The sequence below is a fragment of the Lissotriton helveticus genome, chromosome 1_1 (genome assembly GCF_964261635.1).
Source record: "Lissotriton helveticus chromosome 1_1, aLisHel1.1, whole genome shotgun sequence".
Taxonomy (NCBI): Eukaryota; Metazoa; Chordata; class Amphibia; order Caudata; family Salamandridae; genus Lissotriton; species Lissotriton helveticus.
In genome coordinates, this window is record NC_136057.1 from 6378948 (window position 1) to 6401640 (window position 22693).

Sequence of the window (22693 nt, forward strand, 5' to 3'; positions counted from 1 at the left end):
CTGATCCATGTAACTAGGTCAGTCACCAGGGCGGAAACAAAGAGCCAAAAGGCGGGGCAAAGACAACAAAGCGACCATTGAAGAGGAAGATTTTACGAGGGGCACTACAAGGAGCCAAGGACAAGTGATGGGCCTAAGCCCACAGAGAGCCTACGCCATGCGTCACAGAGCATGCTCTGCCAGGCTGCACCTAAAAAGGGGTGCCAGGGTTAAAGGGGGGGCCTCTTATTTGGACTGGAGGTTAAAGGACAAGTCCCATCACAGGGATGAGGGGCTCATCACTAGACTACGCTAATAAACTGACAGTGTATTCAGGCAGAATGGGAGAAAAGGCACATGAAAGTGGAAACAACAGGAAGAACAAGCATTTGCAATGCAATAGGTCTCGCATTTGAGAGAGTACGAGGTATTGGCGTTGTAAATGATAATGTATTTTACCTATGTGTTTTGGAGTGGATGCATGTGATGTGGAGTGGAATATTGTGGATTGCATTGGAATTGTTAGATGTGGAATTGTGCGAGGTTGAATTGTGTGGTCTTCTTGAGGAAGTAGTTGAGGGACGTAGGTCTAGGACAGGACAAAGGCCTCCATCCTATTTTGGCACCAGAAAGTAGCAGGAATATCAACCATAACCCACTTCTGGCATCGGCACCCGCTCTATAGCTCCCTTGGCCAAGAGGGCCGTAACTTCCTGGTGGCAAAGAGATGATCCTCCAACAGCCTGTCGTCCTCCAAATGATAATTTCTCTGTTATGATAGTGTCCCATTGGGAGCAATTTTGAATGGTCAGGGCTCTCTTGTGTGGTCTAGAAACTTCTTAGTCTTTTTCGACCCAGCTTTGTGCGACTGCACGCCACGCATGAGCGATCTTACTCACAGGAACAACCAGGGTCACAGCCCACATAGGATTCAAAAGCTCTCAGACTCTACTGGGAACAGACTAGTACGTTTTCAGACCTCACAGGAGTGTTCCGGCCATCCAAAATTGTTCCCAATGTGACACTACCATCACAGAGGAAATACAATTTGGATGATTGTCAAAGGGGTACACAGATTTAGGAATAACTGGGGTACATACCATAACTCGACCTCGGACCTGGAGGAACTGGGTTCGAGTCTCGGTAACGACGCCAAACTTCCTGTGATTCTGGGCAAATCACTTAATCTCCCCGTGCCTAACAATAAAAAAATAATAATAAATGAATGTGTATCCTAATGTAACGTAACTGGTGCTATGTAAAGCGCTCTGATACTCGATTCGGTTCGGGTCTAGTTCGCGCTATATACAACTCTGGCAAAAAAAAAACAAAAAAAAACCTGGACCATAACATCATATACGGGATGCGCAAATACAGCCCTGAAGAAGTCTTTGTGGACGAAACACGTTATATAATGAAATAATTTTGAATAAAGAAATCAATTTTTTTAAATAAAAGGATTTCTGTGCATTATGTAATTGAATTACATTATAATTTCAAGTCGTCCTGTAATCTGGGTATTATTAGAAATGTTGATATGGGGTGGGTGCTGAGTCATGTTCCTTTCAAATGTTGATGGATTTTTTCTGGTGTCGAAGATTAGGATGGCCCACAACCCATGAAAGTGATATGTGCGATTTCCTTGTGCCTCGGTCACCTTTTTTGTGAACCGCCAAAATCAGGATTCTGTTCAAGACACTCAAGAACTGCATCAACCCCCTGCTGGACATACCTATTCCTCACTCCACAGAAAGGTGCACGCATCAACCTCTTCTTCCATGAAAAAATAAGGATAATCCAATAGCACTTCTTCAATCTTACACCCACAACCTACCGCAGAATCCTGCATTGATCAGGCATCAAAACCCTATCTCTACCAGATCTCACTGACATACTCAACTCCCTCAAAGCCACTTCTTATGGAGATGATGTCCTACCATTGACCTTCCTCAGAACTCTCTCTGGCATTGATCTTTTACCCCTACTAAGCATTGTCAGTGTGTCCCGCACTCAACGCATCTTCACAGAATGTCTCCAGTCAGGCCAGATTCTCCCACTTTTAAAGAAGCTTACATTATACCCTGATGATCACGTCAACTACCGGCTCATCAATTATATACCATTCATTTGCAAGATATTTGAAAAAGCAGTCTGTGATCAACTCCAGGAGCACGACAATGCTAAGCATCTCCTGTACGATTACTAACAATAGCCAGTCCATCCTCATCACGGTTCCCGTAGGTTCACACTGAGAGCACCCCATCTGATGGACCCTCTGGACCCTAACTACGGGCACCGTGATCTGGATGTACTAACTATTGTGCACGGATGAAAAAAAGAGTATTTTTGAGGCATAAAAAGACTGAGTAATTTAATGATCCCTGAAGAAGTTCCAAAGGAACAAAACACATCAGCTTTCATAATTGATTGTTATGGCAACTAAACAGCTGTTTTTCATACGATGAACTTATACATAAAGGGCTGATTTTAAACCAAACTGTAGACCATCTGGACATAACAACACTGTATCATACAACGTAGATATTAGTTGGGCATAATTATATTGTATAATATATTCATATGGTTTTCAGAGTGCAGAGTTATATTGTATGATACTCAAAATACAATACAAACCTCACTCAATGACAAGAACCTTGATGGCTTCAAATCCCAACTTTCGCAGATTCATTTCGCTAGATTCATCCTGGATACCAAGCTCGGCGTCGAGGGATATATTAACAAAAACAAATATTGCTTGGCACCAAGTCTCTCTTCTAAAGAAAGTCAAACCATTCCGTCCCAGAAAGCAACTTCGGAACTGCTGTTCAATCCCTCGTACTATTGCATCTGAATATTGTCAATTCCGTAGGACTCTCAGACCCCCACACTGGCACCCCCTAGGTACATCCTACATGCTGCGTCACGTCTCATCGGGGGCCTGAAAAAATATGATCACATCACTCCCATCCTGATGGAATTCTATTGACTCCTCTTGCTGGCTCAAACCAGTTGCATCATTTATACAAAAGTATCACAAACAGAACATTGTCTTAGCTTGCAGACAGACCCATGATCTCTACCGGATCTTGGCATGCCCACAGCCAGAAGTATAAAAAGAAGAAAATAGGATAGCAGGTCTTTGAGTGGAGAAGCGTGGCTCAGTGGTTAGAGGCGGCAGACCCGGAAGCTGAGATCGACCGTGGACCAGGGTTCGACTCCCCGCCTCGGCGGGTCTCAGGCTCAAAATTCCACGGACTCGACAATTCTCGCTCTGGTGCCTACTCAACTCACGGGGTCACACTCTGCGACTCTGGGCAATAGCTTGCTTAATCTCCACTACGGCCCCTCGCGGCGGGATGCCTGGCTTTCACCTTGTGGACACCCTGCCGGGGTTTCTCGCAGGGGAATACCAGGACGTGTTCCCTAAGCAAGCTCCGGTACGCTCACGGGCAGCTGGGCGCTTTACAAGTCCAGCACATTTACATTTACATTTTCATGTATACACCCACGATTTGGGACAACATCCTCGTATCCATCAGGACGGCCCCAACTCTGCTTCAATTTAGGAAAGAGTTGAAGACTCACCTCTTTAAAGAACATTCCACCCCAATACATTAACCATTGCCAACCTAGATTCCTCTCCACTTACTCATTGACTTAATGCTTCTCTTAGACCATGTACAGTGCTACGCTGCCTTTCGATTTTAATTGTGCTACAAAAATACCATATGCATATATACATACCTGATAGTCGTACATTTGGTAGTTATTATTGGTTTCATTAAAAACTCACCAAGTTTTTCAGAAAGGTTGCCCGAACATTTTCCTAGAAGAAAAAAGGACACATGTTGCCAATTAAACTTAAGAAAGGAATTCATGCTCTTATGCAGTCTCTGCAGAACTTCCTTTGAAGAGTTCATGTTCTTTATTGCATGTAATAAATAGATACTATCATTTGATAATAAAAGGAAGAATAATATGCTCAAACAAAAATGTGTGGCCCAGATGGTTAAGAAACTCAGGTTTTAGCAAGACTAGAAAAAATTCATCATCAACTGAAGAAAAGGCTTTTTGGTGCTTCTAATCACCCTTTGGCTTCCCAGGCCTCAGGGGCGGTTCCTCCGCTAAGGCGGAGGAGCGTCGCCCCACTGCTCTCAGAGCAGAAGAAAATAAAAATATAATTATTATGACATTGTTATTATGATTTTATTTTTCTTTCCTAGGGCAGGGCTGGGGTTACAGGGGGGAGGAGTAGTGTGCACACTCTAAGTGAGCATGGACGTGTGGTTGGCCGTCCTGGCCCGGCCAAACAGTCATGCGCACTTTTCATGTTCCCCGCCAAAATGTAATGCACAGCCTGGTGGGGAACTTCCACAGGCTCCCTGTGCCCCTCTGAGTGCCAAACTACAGTGCTCAGACCAATCACAACGTTGCATTGTAACGTTGTGATTGACTTAAGGGAGCCTGGGAGCTTCCTGGTTCTGGGACTGCCAGTATGAAACGCAAGGACAGAGACGGCGCCCGTAAAAATGTAAGTGCTTTTTATGTCTTGCCTACGCAGCGCGCATGCACTGCATAGGAAAAAGACCTTTAGTAATTGGCACAGCTTTGCGGGCAAAAACATGCACGCGTTGCATTGCTTCCAATGGCAACGCGTGCACGTCTGGCGATTCAAAGGTCTGAGGTCTAATATTGGTCTGAGGGAGCCGTCTTTTTTGGGAATGAGGAAGTATAGAGAGTATACCCCTGTCCCTTGATGTTGTAATGGGACTGGCTCTATGGCACCCTTTTCTAGCATGGATAGCACCTCCTGTTGTAACAGCGTGATGTGTTCTTTGGACATTGGACGGTGTTTGGGTGGTATGTTGGGTGGAGTAGAAGTGAGTTCCAGGCAGTAACCATACTGGATAATTTGTCTCACCCACCTGTCTGTAGTGATAGCGTTCCAGACTGGTAGGAATTGTGTTATTCTGCCTCCGACTGGTGTTAAGTGGTCTGGAGGGAGCGTGAAAAAGTCACTGTTTGGTGGCGGTGGAGGCTTGGGTGTTATTATTACCACATCCTCTGCCCTTGTTATTGTTCCCTCTATAACTTCCTCTAATGGAGCCTCTATTAAAGGTGCCTTGTGTAGTGCTCTTGAATGATGAAGAAGTTTGGGATGTGTTGCCTCTGCCTGAGCCTCGAAAGGAGGAGCGACAAAAGGAGCTCCTAGACTGTTGAAATTGAAGTGCACCCATAGACTTAGCGGTGTCAGTATATTTTTTCATCTTTTCTAAGATGGTATCAACCGCAGGGCCAAAAAGAAATTCTGGTTAATGGGTTGATTGAGTATGGTAGATTGCCCTTCATTTTTAAATCCTGAAATGCGGAGCCAGGCATGCCGGCGTAGCAATACACTAGTGTTCACAGACCGAGCGGCTGTATCAGCTACATCAAGGGTACATTTTATGGATGCGTTAGTGATGAATTTCCCTTCCTGTATTCAATCAATCAATCAATCATGTCATTTGTATAGCGCACTACTCACCCGGGAGGGTCTCAAGGCGCTTGGGGGGAGGGGTATGCTACTGCTCGAACAGCCAGGTCTTGAGTTGTCTCCTGAAGGCGAGATGGTCCTGGGTCAGCCGAAGGTGGATGGGGAGGGAGTTCCAAGTCTTGGCAGCCAGGTAAGAGAAGGATCTTCCTCCGGCGGTGGCTCTTCGGATGCGTGGTACGGCTGCGAGGGCGAGGCTGGTGGACCGTAGCTGGCGGGTGGACGTGTAGAAGGTCAGGCGGTCGTTGAGGTACTTGGGGCCCAGGTCGTGGAGAGACTTGTGTGCGTGGGTGAGGAGCCGGAACGTGATCCTCTTGTCGACGGGGAGCCAGTGCAGGTTCCTCAGGTGGCTGGAGATGTGGCTGCGTCGGGGGACATCCAGGATGAGTCGGGCGGAGGCGTTCTGGATGCGCTGGAGTCTTTTCTGTAGCTTGGCTGTGGTTCCGGCGTAGAGGGCGTTTCCGTAGTCCAGTCGGCTGGTGGCGAGTGCCTGGGTGACAGTCTTCCTGGTCTCGGTCGGGATCCAGCGGAAGATCTTGCGAAGCATACGCAGGGTGTTGAAGCACGATGAGGAGACGGCGTTGACTTGTCTGGTCATCGAGAGGGAAGAGTCCAGGATGAAGCCCAGGTTGTGTGCGTGGTCGGTTGGCTTGTGTGCGGTGCCCAGGGCTGGGGGCCACCAGGAGTCGTCCCAGGCGGAGGGCGAAGATCCCAGGATGAGGACTTCCGTCTTGTCCGAGTTCAGTTTCAGGCGGCTGTCCTTCATCCACTCGGCGACGTCTTTCATCCCTTCGTGTAGGCAGGTTCTGGCGGTGGCGGGGTCTCTGGTGAGGGAGAGGATCAGCTGGGTGTCGTCGGCGTAAGAGATGATGTTAGGTTGTTTGCTTTTGCCTTTTAGGGTTCTGGTAGGTGTTGTAATAATCCCTCCAGTTGGTCACAGTGTGCTCTGTCAGAGCTTGGGTATTGGCAATCCTCCAAGTGCTTGCTGCCTGAGAGGCCACTCTTTTCATTGAGGCTTCTAAAATTTCTGACTCCTTGTCAGGAGGGGGAGCATCACCTGTTGTTTGTGAATTTGCTCTCTTCCTAGCATTAGATACAACTAGGGAGTCTACTGGTAGCTGTGACCTGATATAAGAGGGGTCTGTAGGGGCCGGTTAATATTTTTTCTCAATTCTTGGATTGAGGACACGCGCCCTGGCTGGGTCTTTAAAGATGTCTGGTGCGAGCTTTAGTACTCCTTTTAGCATAGGGAGTACACATACACTCTTCTCTGATGCTGGGAAGGTGTTAAATAGAAAATTCTCCTCAATAGGGTCAGTGTGCATGTGTACGCCATGATATTGAGCTGCTCTGTCCACTAGTTGTTTAAAAGCGACAGCTTCGTCAGTAAGAGATGGCTTTGTGGGGTATGGAGAGGGATCGCGTATGGGTTGTATATCATATGTGTCATCAGGATCATTATGGTCACTCCATGTGTCATCCTGGTTTCCTTGATCGTCAGGTTGTATTAAATCATCCTGAGGATCTTCACCTATTTCTTCTTCCTCATCATATTCTATAGGTGGAGGAGAATATGGAACATAAGGCATGTTAGGAGTGAAAGGAGGAGGTGTGAAAGGTCTTGAAGGGGATGTGCCAAAGTCCTTTTTCTTAGGAGGAACAGGAGAAGGGGCTTCAGTGTCCAGTCTTCTTTTGTTTATATTGTAGACTGATATATGTCCTGTATCAGGGTCTATATACAGTATCTGTTGTTCTGGGTACACTGGATCTGGATGAAAAAGTTCTTCCTCCACTGTCCGCGGTTTGGGCGCCGAGGATTTTGGATTGGTCGCCTGCTTGTCTTTACATTTTTGTTTTCGGGTGAGCTTCAGACTCGAGGACCCTTGGGTGTGGAGCTGTTTTCGGCTCGACAGGTTTGTTTGGGTCGAGTATCCTTTTAGGCTGGACGTCTTTTGTATGATGGTCAGCCTTCTTTGACTCGACGGCCTTCTTCGGCTCGACTACCTTCTTTGGCTCAACGGCCTTCTTCGGCTCAGCGGCGTTCTTCGGCTCGATGGCCTTCTTCGGCTCGACGGCCTTCTTTGGCTCATCGGCCTTCTTTGGCTCGATGGCAGTCTTCGGATCGATGACCTTCTTGGGCTCGACGCGGGAGACAACCTTTACAACGCAACTTTTACTACGCAGTGCCATTACGAGGCAACTTTTACAACGCAAACCATTACAACGCATTGCGCTGGGGGGCGCTCTAGGATAGGGAATAGGTTTAATTTACTATCCAACACCTTCCCTACTATCCACAGGGACTGGAGTTGGAATAGTAAATTAAACAATTCACTATCCAGCGCCCCAAAGCACTATGCGTTGTAAAGGCATCTGTTGTGAAAACCGCGTTGTAAAGGCATGTGTTGTGAAAGCATGCGTTGTGATGTCATACATCCAGTCGACGCACTTTTCCGGATCGACGACCTTCTTGGGATCGACGGTCTTCTTCGGATCTGCGACCTTCTTGGGGTCAACAGCCTTCTTCGGATCGACGGCCCTCTTGGTGTCGACGCCCGTTCTCGGCTCTGCGGCCGTTTTTGAGTCGATGGACTAGTTGCTTGACAACTTTTTTGGGTTGAGCGGTTTTGCTCGATGCTGAGGATACTTTGGAAAGTGTTTTGCTCGGTCCCGGGGTACCGGGAGTCTTGGGTGTGGTCTTCGGAGCCGAGGCGGAAGGCGGGGCTTCTGAAGCGGTGCTTCGGTCACGGCTAAGGCTTTTAGGCAAAGCTTTGACCGGAGCCTTGTATGAGAGTGGAAGCGGGTTAGGGGCTTTGGTACTCACGGTTTGCCCCGGTGTGATCTGGTCATCGGAGTCCGATTGGTCCTCTATGGTGACTATCTCCAGGTCTTCGGAGCCCACCGCCTCTGGGAGTTCATGTTCGTCGTCGAAAATGTTTTCCGGTTCTGGTGCCTGCCACTGCATCTCTAGTCGAGCAGCTCTTCGGTTCTGGATAGTTTTCTTTGACTGAAACTGAGCACAAGCTGGACAGTGTTCTTCGTTGTGCTCCGGAGATAGGCACCTGTTGCATACTTTATGCTTATCACTGTGTGGAAATTTGGATTGACACTGTGGGCATTTTTTAAACGGGGTCCTATCCATCAGCAGGAGGCCCACGTGGCGTCGAAAAGGCCCAACTGCCCGCGTCGATGACCGGAGAGAGGTGGAAGTGTTGTCGAGTCTAGGGATACCGAGCGAAAACAATACAGTCGAATGTAGAAGGTTTTGGCCTTAGAAAGTTGGAATACTTCGGTCCCGAAGTTGGAGCTGTCGAACCCAATGGCAGAAAAAAACAATCTCAAGATGGAGAAGATGCCCATGCGCACTGTAGTCCAGGGGAGGTGACAACCTATCTTGTGATACTTCGAAGACTCTTCCAAGACAACAAGGTGCAAGCATCCGGACCCAACACTAGGTGGCGATCTATAGTAAGATATGAATTCAACAGCCCACATGCCTCGAACACTGTATTTCATTGTGAATTTTGTGGTAATTTCAATGGAAGATCAGCTGATTTGTGACATTGTGCCTCAAAAGGCACCACAGATACATACTACACCCTCCCACACTCATTTGCTATTCTCATTCTTTGTGTGACATATGTATTTTCACAATCTCTAGGACTTCGGTGGTGTAGTTTTGATAGCAGCACACCCACACTGAACATTGTTCCTGCACCACTGTGAGTCTGCATTGAAATCACCAACACAAGTTCATGCTTCAATGTATGACTTCCAAACACCTTTGACAGAAACCGAGCCGGAAATGCCAAAAATTAGGTAGAAAATTAGAAGCAACACAATGGTCTTACCTAAATGTTTCACAGTATTTGTCACTTACTTTGTTCATTAAAGAAATAAAAAGTCCAGGAAATCAAAAGAATGCCAAGTACTGTAAAGGAGGCTGAGATGAGAAGACGACTTAAAATACATGAAGATATTCTCTGGAAGAAAACATCTGAAAAAAAGCAAGATAGACACCTCATTAACGTCATCAGAAGATTCTCAGATGGTAGATAGTGCTACTTTTATTGTTCTTCAACAACAAAGGGCGGAACAAGAACATTAATTGTTATTTGTGGCAGCCTCTCAGAAATCCAAGAAGGCTCTGCATTGCTTTAAACTATGTTAACAATTTTCAAAGCCTTTTTGGAAACATCTTATCCTCACTTGAAAGTGGAAATCACAGCCCTTCTTCTCCCACAGTTGAAGTATGAGCATGACTGATTTGGAAGACAGAGAGGATCAACCCATTAAAACACAGCAGATGAACCTTTAGATCCCTCTGATGGGCGGACTACTGATTTTATTCATGGCAAAGGCGTATATTTGATCAGGGATAGCTCCTGTGTCTTGGCCAGCAATGTGTGGAGGTGCAGCTGCCAGAACTGGTTGCGGTTCATGTAGAGGGGATGACTGGCCTATACAAGACCACCATGGAAAGAGTTCCACCCCCCACCGGGCATACTTGGCAGACTGGGTATGTAGGCTTGGCACTGGCAATGTCCCATGTGTCTGGTACATTTCCAAATGTCGATATTTGATTTTCAAAATCCTGCCAGCAAAAATGGCAGATTTTCAGTTGGAGTTTGTTTTCTCCTCCCATTTTCTCACCTGAAGATGATTCAGACCCTTAAGCTGCGGGGTCTTGTTTCACTGGGCAACTCTAATCGATAACAGGCTGCGTGTATGCCCCTCCTGCCTGTTCCAGAGGCGGCACCCTTCTAGAGGAGATGACACTAGAGAGGGCTGGCCAGCTCTGCTCTGCGTACATGTCTTTTCAACGGTATTTATTTATTTATTTTATTTTAGCGATTTCTAAAGCGCCTGGTGACCCAAGGGCATCCCCGCGCTATGTGACTTGAAATCCTGTTGAGGGGAAGAGAGGGGGGGGAAAGCGACAGAAGGGTATTATTTAGGGAACAGATGGGTCTTTAGTTTTTTACGAAAAGCCAGGTGGTTGGGTTCTAGTCTGAGGGAGCGAGGGAGTGCGTTCCAGCCCTTAGCCGCTTGAACGGAGAATTGTCGACCTCCTGTACGGGTTCTTTTGAATCTGGGGGTGCTGACTAGGTTCTCATTCTGAGATCGTAGGTATCTGGTTGCTGTGTAAGGAGTAATCATTTTACTAAGAATCGCTGGACCAGATCCGTTGTAAAGCTTGTGTGTTGTACACATTGCTTTGAAATGCACCCTTTGGCGCACAGGGAGCCAGTGCAGGGCTTTGAGGGCTGGCTTGGCGGACGTTCTGGAAGGAATGTTAGTGAGCATGCGTGCTGCCGCGTTCTGTGTCCGCTGGAGTTTCGTGATGGTGGACTCGGGGGCTCCCAGATAGACCAGGTTGCTGTAGTCCAGGCGGGACAGCACTAGTCCCTGGATGAGAAGCTTCCTGGAAATAGGTGGGAGTAAGGGCAGGATTTTACGGGTCGTGCGCATGAGCCCGAAGCAGGTGCCCGAGGTTTTAGTTGCTTGGGTTTTCATCGTGAGCTGTGGTTCAAGCCACACCCCGAGTGTCTTGATTTCACGTTTTGGGGGGGGGATTTCTCCGAACACATCGGGCCATAGTGTAGGAGGGATGATCTTCCATTGCTTTCCAAGTAGCATCACTTCCGTCTTTGTCCCATTCAGTTTTAGCGATGAGTTATTCATCCAGTTATGGATTCCTATGAGGCAGTTGGTCAGATTTTCTGGATGGTCAATCAACTGGGACAAAGAGACGACTAGTTGGGTATCGTCAGCGTAACTCACCATTTTTATGTTAAATGGTGTTACCACGTCCTCGAGGGGGGCCATATAGACATTAAAAAGCGTCGGGCTCAGGGAGGAGCCCTGGGGGACGCCGCTAGTGAGTGGGAGGGTGGATGAGTGATGATTATCGTCCCACACTTGGAAAGTGCGCCCTGTAAGAAAGGATTCGATCCATTTGATTGCTGTCCCGGTAAGTCCTGCATCCGCCAGTCTATGCAGAAGGACACGGTGGTTGACCGTGTCAAAGGCTGCACTTAGATCCAGGAGGATCACTGCCACTGATCCTCCTGAATCCAGTAAGCCCCTTGCCTCCTCGATGACTGCGAGGAGTGCAGTATCCGTTCCATGGCCCGGGCGAAATCCGGTTTGGGATTGTCGAAGCAAGTTGTTGGTTTCAAGGAACTGGGATAATTGGATGTTTACCAATTTCTCAGTGACTTTGCTGATGCCAGGGAGTAGAGATATTGGTCTGTAGTTAGACAGGTCCGATGGATCTAGCTGAGGTTTTTTTAGGAGTGCTTTAACCACAGCACTCTTCCAGCTATCGGGGACAGTTCCGTGGGCGAACGAGCAGTTGATGAGATCCGTAATAGTAGGTACGATTACTGAGGCAACGGTCTTGAGGAACCTAATTGGTGCTGGGTCCAGGGGTGACCCACTTTTCATTTTTGTTAGGGTTCGCTCAACGTCTAGGGGGGTGACTGGTCGGAATGTCGGAAGCGTGGGGCATCGGTTACTTTCAGTCTGGTCGGGGAGTGTACGGCTTTCCGTGAGGCTGGGGGAACTGGGGGGTGGGAGGGAGGCCAGGATGCGGGTGATTTTATCAGGATGCGGGTGATGCGGGTGATTTTATGTTGAAGAAGTTCGCTAGCTCGTTACTTCTGTCAACTTTAGGAGTATTGGAGGGGGAAGTGATGGGGACCTTGATCAGCTCCTTAACGATTAAAAAGGATTCTCGGGCTGAGTTAGATGCTTCTTGTATCCGCGTATCATAATATGAGGCTTTGGCTGATTTAATGGCCTCTTTGTAGAGTTTGACCGTAGACTGGTAGGCTTCTTTGTTGGCATGTTGCCAGTTTTTTCTCCAGAGCCGTTCGGCTTTTTTGCAGTTTTTGCGGTATACAACCTTTACAACAAAACTTTTACAACGAACTACCATTACAACGCAACTTTTACAACGCAAACTATTACAACGCATTGCTCTTGGGGGGCGCTCTAGGATAGGGAATAGGTTAATTTACTATCCAATAGCCTTCCCTACTATCCACGGGGACTGGAGTTGGAATAGTAAATTAAACTATTCACTAACCAGCGCCCAAAAGCATTATGCGTTGTAATGATATGCGTTGTAAAACTTACGATGTAAAGGTAGGCGTTGTAAAGGTAGGCGTTGTAACGTCATACATCCCTTTTCAACAGCATAACTCTTGCATTTTCCCTGCTCCCAGCACCAATGTAAAGCATCCGTGAGAGAGAACCAACCTCGTAGCTCTGTCCGTCATTCTTTTCACCTCGAAAAATGAAATATTCCCTACCCTGTCATAAGTACAAGATGACCAGCTTTGCAGCTGCAATGAACTGGCAAAAAATGCTTAACTCTGTTCCCGCTCCGCGCCCGGTCCTAACAAACCTTTCAGCATCCAGAATGAGTTGAATCTGAAGAACTTTTGTGCTATAAAACTCAAGTAGAAAAGACTCGTAGAGGCAGCACCAGTATTGAAGAAAATCACAAAGTCAAAATGTTCTGAAAGTAAATTCTTCTTTTTATTGAGCTTTTAGTTTTTTTGGGGTGCACAGGACAGTCAACGCGTTTCGCTCCCCACCTTGGGAGCTTCGTCAGAGCAGAGTCAAAATAAGATATTGCCAGATGAAGTATGTAGGTCCAAAATCAGACAGGCAATATAAAAACTCAGTCAAGGTCCCAATGGTCATAAACAAAGTTTAAAGAAATCGCACACGAATAAGTGTTAGCGACAGTTGTGGCGTGGAATCAGGTTCACGAATATTGACAGTGAAAAATGGAAACAACAAATGTACGGGGTTCCTGAAGATATAATTTTCATGTCTCGAAGAAGTATGTCCAAAAAGGAGAAGGGCAGGCCCTGATAAGCCGCCACGACCGCTCGTTCTCTAGAATGAATGTCACCACAGCGAATCCCCCGAGACAGACGCCAGCCTTAAAACTCAAGTACTCCCGGTGGGAGTGTCGCGTTCTCACAAATACTAGACCTGAAAGCAGCCTTCTGGGTCATAAGCACCCTCTCAGCATATGTACTTTGTTGGGAGTGGTCCTCTTTGCAGGGTCGACCCAAACCCTTCGCCTTCACTTCTTTTCTTTGCTGAACCCTTGAACTCGTCACGTTGTTACCTTTGCTAGCCAGGGTAAAGTGCGTGTGCTCTTGCCTTCAAACTTACATTCAATTGGCACCTTTCATTTACCGGTAAATCCCTAGTAACGTGGTACTGCGTGTACCCAGGGCCTGTAAATTAAATGCTGCCAGTGGGCCTGCGGTACTCCGTGTGCCACCCACTGAAGCCGACTTCTAAAGTATGTCCCGGGCCTGCCACCGCAGGCTATCGTGCAGCTTTAAACTGCCATTCGAATAAATATGTTGCCAAGTCTACATTCCTTTTTAAAACATATCAGTCGCCCCTAAGGTAGGCTGCATTATATATTTAAAAAGTAGGACATGTGGGTTTAAGGTGTACATGCTTTTGAACTTCCAATAGCTGGAACCAGTAATACTACTGTTGAAAAAAGGCCCCTTCTGAAGGGTCACCCAAACATTTTTGCCTTCCTCTCCCTTTTCTGACCACCATCTCGTTGGATTTAGGACACTGAGCACCTTTACCACTGCTAAACAGAGCTAATATGCATGTGCCCTCTCCTCCGAATATGGTTTGATTGATACACTCATCATTGGCTTAATTAATTTAGATACAAGTCCCTAGTAAAGTGCACTACATGTACCCAGGGCATGCACATTAAATGCTCCCAGTGGGCCTGCAGCACGGATTATGCCACAAACTCAAGAAGCCCTTTAAACATGTCTCAGGCCTGCCACTGACATGTCGACTTGGCACCTCTTGCCAAGCCTAAAACCCCCCTTTTATTACGTATGTCACCGCTAAGGTAGGCCCGAGGGAGCCTGTTATACAGATCATACTATGGAGAATAGGACTGTGCATTTTGGAAGACAGACTCTCAATATGTCGGGACTGCGTCCACCTACTCTTGCTGAACTCGCTTTCCCAATTCCTAACTAGCTCTCGGTGCCTCACCTGAACGACTAACCTGCGAAAGCAACAATTGAGTCCGGCACCTCAAACATGACACTGATTCCCAAGGGAATCATGGAAACAGATTGTATCACTTTCGTTGTTCAATCATGCATGCCCAGGCTAAACACAAGGAAGACACTAGGAAACTTTACAATACATTTATTGAAACTATCGTAATCTTGCATGCATGGTATGAGGTGCGATTGTTAGGTAAATGAATCAGAATAGTGTGACCAGCATTATGAACATGGTGAAGAGAATGAGTATTCCAACCATGTTAAGGCTATTTCCTTATGTTTATTTATTTATTTATTTATTTTATTTATTAGAAGTTTTGTCTAGCGCTAGCTGGACCCGGGGGTATCAGAGCGCTTCACAGCATATACAGTAATGAGCAAACATATGATACAGGTGAGCGGTAAAACATGAGGGTTCAAGCAGGGAAGGGAACAAGCGAGTGGGCGAAGGGGCATCGGAGAAGAGGATGCAGGATACGTCTGATGATTCCAATCAGTGACGTCTGTCATGAGGTTTGAGGTAGGCTGGAGTGTCGGCTGAGGAGCTACCTGGGTTCTATCGGAACGCTCAAGATCGGTCGAGGAAGAGGGCTTTGAGTAGGCTCTTGGTTTTTGGGAATGAGGGGGTCGTTCTGATGTGGGGGGATGGAGTTCCAGATTTTTGGAGGGTTACTGGCAAAAGATTTGGCTGAGATTTTATGCTTGCGAGTTCTTGGAGTAAAGTAAAGTAAAGTAAAGTCCACATTTGTAAAGCGCACAATCACCCGTAAGGGTCTCTAGGCGTTGGGGGCCGTCGGGAAGATTAAGCGAGCTATTGCCCAGAGTCACATGGTGCTGGGCTAACCTGCCGCCGGAGCCGGGGATCGAACCGTGGTCCCCAGATTCCAGCGTCAGTCGCCCTGGCCGTGGCGCCACACCTCTCCTATTGGAGGGATGAGTAGTAGAGAGTTGGAGCTCCTGGGATTTCTTGCCTGGCCTGCCCTATTGAGTTTGTCGGCCAGGTATTCCAGTTTGCCTGTAGGCAGCACTTTGTGGGTGAGGCAGGCTGTTCTGAAGCTGGCTCGCACCTCGACTGGGAGCCATCTGAGTTCTCTGAGAGATGGCGAAATGTGTTTGAATTTCTTCACAACACGATTATTGTTTTGAAAAAAGGAACACATTTCTTTCTTCTTTCACACACAACAAAGAGAGAGTGACCGATGATGAGAAGTGGGTAAACTGGCAATCACCAGCCAGTAACCCCCTCGGGTGCTGCTACCGTGAGGTACTCTCTCTTTGTTCACTACACTTTGTATGAGTGAGATTAGACCCGATGTGATGTTTTTTAAAGTAAGAAAATGCACCGTGACCTAGGAGAGTAGTGTTAATTAACACACTAAGGGGATATAGAGAAAAATTGTTATCAAATCCTGAGAATGTGTCTATTTATGTAGGTGTAATTAAGGTGAGGCCCTCTCTTGTTGGCATTTGGGGGGGGGTCAAGTTTGGGAATTAGATTGGTCATGATCGGGTGGTTGATGTGAAAGAGAACTATGTGGTGATCAGACCAATCAATGGGGCGGATGTGGTTGATGGAAAGTGCATTGCTTTCGGCTATAACTGCATCAAGGGTTGCTCCTCTATGGTATGTTTCTTCTGGGCAGTGTTGGGTCATGTTGTTAGCTATCAGTAGGTTGTTTAGGGTTTGAATGAGCGGGTTCATTGTTTCATTCCATCTTAGATTGACATCGCCCAGAATTATGTTGTTAGAGGTGCCGAGTGCGCAATGGGCAATCAAGTCGGAAAGGTGAACCCTGAGTTCTGTGGAGTTACCTGGGGAGTGGTATAGTAAATGACAGAGTGTAGGCCTGGTATCCTGTGGTTTGATACTGACTGAGAGACATTCAGAGGAGGTGTAAAAGCAAGAGGGGGTTTCCATGATGGCGATGTTGTTCTTGTGGATGACTGCAATGCCCCCACCTCTTTTACCTTGCCTGTCTTTGTTAATCATAGTGAATCCGGGAGGGGCCAGCATGGCCATGCTGGGGGTAGGCGAGATTATTGAGCCAGGTCTCGGTTATGAATGCTATGTCTATGTCATGTGATAGGATGGCTTCCGCTAGATCGGTTGCATGTTTAGAGGCAGACCTGCAGTTTAGGAGCAAGCAATTGATGGGGGGTTCTTCTTTGTACCTGATCTCGCTGGATTGTACTCTAGGAAGGAAGGCTAGGTGGGCAGGGGGACTGGGGATTCTCGAAGGGGGGTGTTCTATTCTAAATTCGTAATTACTTGGATCGCAGATTTAAGGGAGGAATTTTTCGGGGGGTCGTAGGATGTGGCTAGTTGAGTCACTGCCTGAGGGGAAAGAGAGGTAATAGCTCTTCTAGGTCTTTCGTAGCCACTATCCTGCCCCTTACTGGATAACCCGGGTTGGGGTATGGGGGGACTTGAGACTCTGTGGAGGGTGGTGCTTTGTCTAGACTGGGATGGGTGGGATTAGATAGCTCTCTGGGAGGCTGGTGGCATTTTGTATAAAGGAAAGGTAGGATAGAATTTCATTCAAGCCTCGAGTCAGGATTTCCAACTGGGTTTCTAGTAGGGAGAGGCATTGCGTCTTCTTGTCTAAGGAGGGAGGGAGGGTGTCTGTGGCATCACTGCCCTTGGGTGTGGGGGAAGGGCCCAGGGTGGGTGAGAGGGTGACAGGGTCAGCCTTGTCCTTGGGGGAGGGGAATGGGTCCCTAACGTGATGGTAGTTGAAGGAGGGATGTGAGTCCTGGTCCTGATGAATATTAGGGGAGGGGCTGCCTGGATTGTTTATGGTAGGGCTCAAGGGTGTCGGGGGTTCTGCCTCATGGCAGGTGGCAGATCTCATGTGGCGAGGGGACGGGGAGTGTTGTGAGTGGGCTGAGCTGGAGGGAAATGCTCAGACCTGGATGTTGGGAGGGGAAGGGAGGTGTGGCACGGGTAAGCGAGCTGTCTGAAGTAGGGGTAGTGGTCAGTATTGGGAGGAATAGAGTTAGGATGAGGAGGAGGGCCTCGGGATGGTGGCGAGGTGGATCTCGAGGCAGCTGAGAGAGGGGACCGCTGCCTCCCCTGTAGTGGAAGACTCTCAGGGGGGAGAGATGGGGTTGATTCAAATCGAGAGGTGATCATGGGGGCCTTTTTTAGTGAGAGGGAGAGGGAGTCGAAGGCCTCAAGGTGAGCGCTCTTAGCCTCTGAGAGCATAGTGATGTTGACATCGGAGTGATATTGGAGATTCGCCTTAGCCCCACACTGGATTATCATGCAGGTCTGCATGTGGAATACTGGAGGCATTCCAGAAAGGTCCTCACAGCCGAAATGCTCCTCTCTGACCCACAATGGGAGAGGGCACTTTTTTAAATAATGAAAACCACTGTGTTAGAAATATAGCCCTGGCACAATGTTGTGTCTAGATGCCAGGTGCTGTGCTGTCTTCGTAAGAACAACATAACAGCGTACAATCTTGTTTTGTAGGCTCGAGCCTTGGACTGCATGTTCAGTCTACATAGGGGAAAGGCTGGTGAAAAACAAGCAACGTGTACTGCGTATTACTAGAACTATAGCGTGCAAACAAAATGTGAAAAATCAGGCCTTGCTAAATGAAGTCAGTCTAACACGTCTAAAACATGAAACTAGTGGGAGAACTAAAGTGGGTCCAAACGGGTACTCAATATATCCCTCCTAGGTCTTGAGAAAACTCAGTTAGTATAATAATGAACATATCAAAAAGGTTATGTGTTAGAAGCAAAGCATACACATAAATATACATGCTGTTTCGGCATTTAAAGAGATAAACTATATATATCTATAGCTTAGTACAAATAATGTGAATTTTGATAATGGGTCAAATTAAAAGCCAAAGGTCACTCCTGAGATGTCCTCCATAGAGTCATTATTGTACCACAGATGATGTATCTGCAATAGCCACATTATTCAGTTCCAAAGATCAAACATGTTCCTCATTGTCAGCGATTGCTGAGGATGTTCCTGCCGTGGTGGTGGTGGTGGTGGTGGTGGTGATGGTGGTGATGGTGGTGGTGGTGGTGGTGGTGGTGGTGTTGTTGGTGGTATCCAAGCTGAAATCAAAAGATTCAAGAGCCAAAGTAAGTGGCTCAAAGAATGCAACACGAAGCAGCTGCAGGTTTCTGGGACAACTGTGAAAATTAAACCTCATCGGACTCTTCAACATGTTCATGTCTATAGGAGCCACCAAGTTTGCAGAAGGGCAGATGTTGAGTGTGCACTCGAAAGGGCACAGATTCAATGGAAGACAGGCTACACGCACGTGAACCAGACAGGACAAAAGATAAATACCAGTCGATGTTAAGTTCTGGGAGCAAGGATACTCCAATAACAGGGACTATGCGTTCATGGCACAGTTGGACTTGTGGTAGCTCCAACAACGCTGGCCTCAAAACAAGACATCCATTGCAGAACAGCAAAAATAGACCCAAAACCAACAGAAGAGAAATAACACGAGTCGGATGCCTCCGAAGACACTGGAAAACATAGAATGTATTCATCTGAAAATGGCTTGGAACCTGCTCACAGAGACAGACCCAATCGCTTTAATAAGGTGCACCACATCAGCAATATTAGAAGCAATAAAAATGTGTTGCACGAGCTCTCCAAAATGTTATGGGAGATTAGTGAGCAGTAGCAAATGTATTTCGGCAGACGACCTTGCAACTTGTAGTTCAGAGGTTTCTCGGCCAGATGTAAGCGCCACGTCCTGAAACAATAAGACTTTTAGTCCGCTCAGCTTGTTAAAACTAGCTTCAAAGTTGGAATGGAAGGCCACAAAGTAGTTTCTGAAGTGGAGCGTGTTAGAGGAAAAAGCGCATTATTGGGGAGACCAAAACAATGTACGGACACCTGCTTTCATTGCGCAACAATCCTGATCGTTCAACATCAAATAACTTCCATTGGAAAGTAAACAAAAAAATGGATGTACACGCTCCATAAATTGTTATTTGTTCACAAACTGCAGAGTGGCCAAGTGAAGATTCGCATTTCTTTCCAGTAAGAAACACATCTTATTCACCATTGACACATAATCAAAGGAAAGCGACCATAATTTGTGACTCAAACTCCTCCTTAATGATTCATATCTGTCAATAGGATAATGTTTCTTGCACGATGTGAACTGGAATGTTGATATTGGTAATGAAAATCCATGTATTAACCATTCTGCTGATGGGGTCTCAGCTATTGTGAAAGGTAACTGTTCTCATTTTTGATGCATAACATTGTATATATGGCTTCTTTCTTGGCCATCAACTGTTGTTTACATGTAATATTGAAAGGCAAATACAGCTGTGTAGAGTTTAAGTAACACCAAGGTACGGAATTCAATTTTAAAAATTGAATGTCCAACTACACTGCATAATTGACCTGAGCTGGCTTTGCCTATATAATAACAATATGTCTTTTTTCATAATGTCAATTGCAGATGATACAATGTGATTAAGCTGTAAATACAAGATGGCGGCCTATTCATGCTATTATCCACAACAGCAAGTACTTTTTCCAAATTATTTTGATCAATTTGTTTTAATCATGCAGCAGCTTACATTTGTGATGCTTTCCACAATGTATTATAGGCAGCATATAGAACTCGTTTCGAATGTGGAGACTTAGGACCCAACCAAAAACAAGTATTGGCACAGCCAATAGGTCTTGCCTTTGGGCCCTTATACGTGTTTAGCCAGAGATATTGAGTTGGCCTATGTCTTTAAGCTGTGCTGTACAGACGTCTGCAGCATGCTGACAAGTTATAATAAAGAAGTGTCAGAAGCATTTTGTTACCGTATATATGACCAAGAAAGCATTCTGTACAATTAAACGACCATATTAAAAAAACAAATTAACAATAAATAATGTCTTGAGGTTTTATTTTGTCCTTTGAATGCTGGCAACTTCTATCTGCCTGTCCCAATGGTTGCTTGTTATGGTTTTTTTGTTATGGGAGAGGGCATAAATATAAGAAGGGTGAAGGATGCGAAATAGTACCTGTATAATAGTCAGTGAGAGAGTCAGTCAGTTCGTCAGTTAGTCAGTGAGAGAGTCAGTCAGTCAGTGAGAGAGAGAGTGACAGTTAATCAGTCAGTCAGTGAGAGAGTCAGTCAGGGAGAGAGTCAGTTAGTGAGATAGAGTGGTAGTCAGTGAGAGAGAGTCAAAGAGTCAGTCAGTGAGAAAGAGAGAGTAAGTGAGACAGTCAGTGATAGAGACAGTGAGTCAGTCAGTGAGTGAGCGAGTCAGTCAGTCAATGAGAGAGTAAGAGAGTCAGTCAGTGATTCAGTCAGTAAGTCAGTGAGAGAGTCAGTCAGTCAGTGAGAGAGAAAGTGAGAGAGTCAGTCGGTCAGTTAGTGAGAGAGTAAGTGAGTCCGTCAGTGAGTCAGTCAGTCAGTGAGAGCCAGTCAGTGAGAGAGAGAGTGAGAGAGTCTTTCAGTCAGTGAGAGTCAGCCAGTCAGTCAGTGAGAGTCAGTCAGTGAGAAAGAGAGTGAGTTAGTCAGTCAGTAAGAGAGAGAGTCAGTCAGTCAGTGAGGGAGTCAGTCAGTCAGTGAGACAGTGAGAGAGTCAGTCAGTGAGAGATAGTGAGAGTAAGTCAGTGAGAGAGAGAGTTAGTCAGTGAGAGAGAGTCAGTAAGTAAGTCAGTGAGAGAGTCAGTCAGTAAGTGAGAGAGTCAGTCAGTGAGAGAGAGAGAGTGAGTCAGTCAGTGAAAGAGTTAGTCAGTGAGAGAAGAGAGAGTCAGTCAGTTAATGAGTCAGTGAGTGAGTGAGAGAAAGAGAGAGTCAGCCAGTTAATCAGGCAGTCAGTCAGTAAGAGACTCAGTCAGTCAGTAAGAGTCAGCTAGTCAGGCATTGAGAGTCAGTCAGTGAGAGAGAGAGTGAGTTAGTCAGTCAATAAGAGAGAGAGTCAGTCAGTCAGAGAGAGAGAGTCAGTGAGACAGAGTGAGAGAGTCAGTCAGTGAGAGAGAGTGAGAGAGTCAGTCAGTGAGAGAGAGTGAGAGAGTAAGTCAGTGAGAGAGAGAGTCAGTCAGTGAGTCAGTGAGAGAGTCAGCCAGTTAATCAGTCAGTTAGTGAGAGAGTGAGAGTTAGTCAGTCAGTGACAGAGTCAGTCAGTCAGTGAGAGAGTCAGTCAGTGAGAGAGAGAGTGAGAGACAGTCAGTCTGTGAGCGAGAGTCAGTCAATCAGCGAGAGTCAATCAGTAGGTCAGTGAGAGAGTGAGAGTCAGTCAGTCAGTGAGAGAGAGAGTGAGAGAGTCAGTCAGTCAGAGTCAGCCAGTCAGTCAGTGAGAAAGTCAGTCATCAAGCCAGTGAGAGAGAGAATGAGAGAGTCAGGCAGTCAGTCAGTCAGTCAGTGAGAGAGACAGTGAGTGAGAGAGTCAGTCATTTAGTCAGTCAGTCTGTGAGCGAGTGACAGGCTATCAGTCAGTTAGTGAGACAGTCAGTCAGTGACAGAGTCAGTCAGTGACAGAGAGTTTGAGAGAGTGAGTTAGTCAGTGAGAGAGTCAGTCAGTGAGAGAGTGAGAGAGTCAGTCAGTGAGTGTCAGGAGTCGGGCTGCGTGCACTGTAGGTAAACAACATCTCCCAGAAAGAGTAGGGACAAAAGGGGCGTTGTGCACGCTCAGGTCAGGTGAGGGGGAGGATTTAAGCAAGCAGCTGTAGTCACTCGTTGCTTGGCTTTCAGCGTTTGCTGTGTTCTGCCCTGTTGTCCTTGTTGTGGTATCCTGTGAAGTCCTGCTTCTGTTTTCGAGGATCCTGGATTTTGGAACTCAGTTTCTTTCGTGAACTTTATCTTTAATCTCGTTTTCCGCGCCTGGTTGTACCTGGGATATTTTGTTCCAGCTGTTATTCCTGTAATACCCGTGGACGCGCTTTCCCCAACTTCCCGTATCTTGCCTCGATCAAATCTCCCTCGCAGCGTGTGTGTGGAACACACGAATATTTCCTTTCTCGCTTCTTTTCAGCACTTGTCAGTTTCCAGGACGCATTTAGGAAGTGCGTGTCAGTTATTTTTGTGCTCGGCTACCGCCACTGGGAGCGGTTCTTTCTCCGCGTTACTCAGTTCAATTAGTCAAGGATTAGCGGGGGAC

General features: G+C 46.7%; 1 protein-coding gene across 3 annotated transcripts in view; it reads right to left on the minus strand.

Annotated features, from left to right (window-relative positions):
• The window catches only part of LOC144808036 (butyrophilin subfamily 1 member A1-like), a 193333-nt gene that overhangs the window by 102245 nt on the left and 68395 nt on the right, over positions 1–22693 (minus strand). For all 3 annotated transcript variants that reach the window (XR_013606715.1, XM_078673613.1, XM_078673598.1), the window contains exons 5-6: positions 9393–9509; positions 3773–3805 (exon numbers count right to left, since the gene is read on the minus strand). Coding sequence is in view for 2 of the 3 variants with exons in the window: in XM_078673613.1 (XP_078529739.1) it covers positions 3773–3805; positions 9393–9509 (150 nt within the window). In the remaining variant the exon portion in view is untranslated. The remainder of the gene's footprint in view (positions 1–3772; positions 3806–9392; positions 9510–22693) is intronic.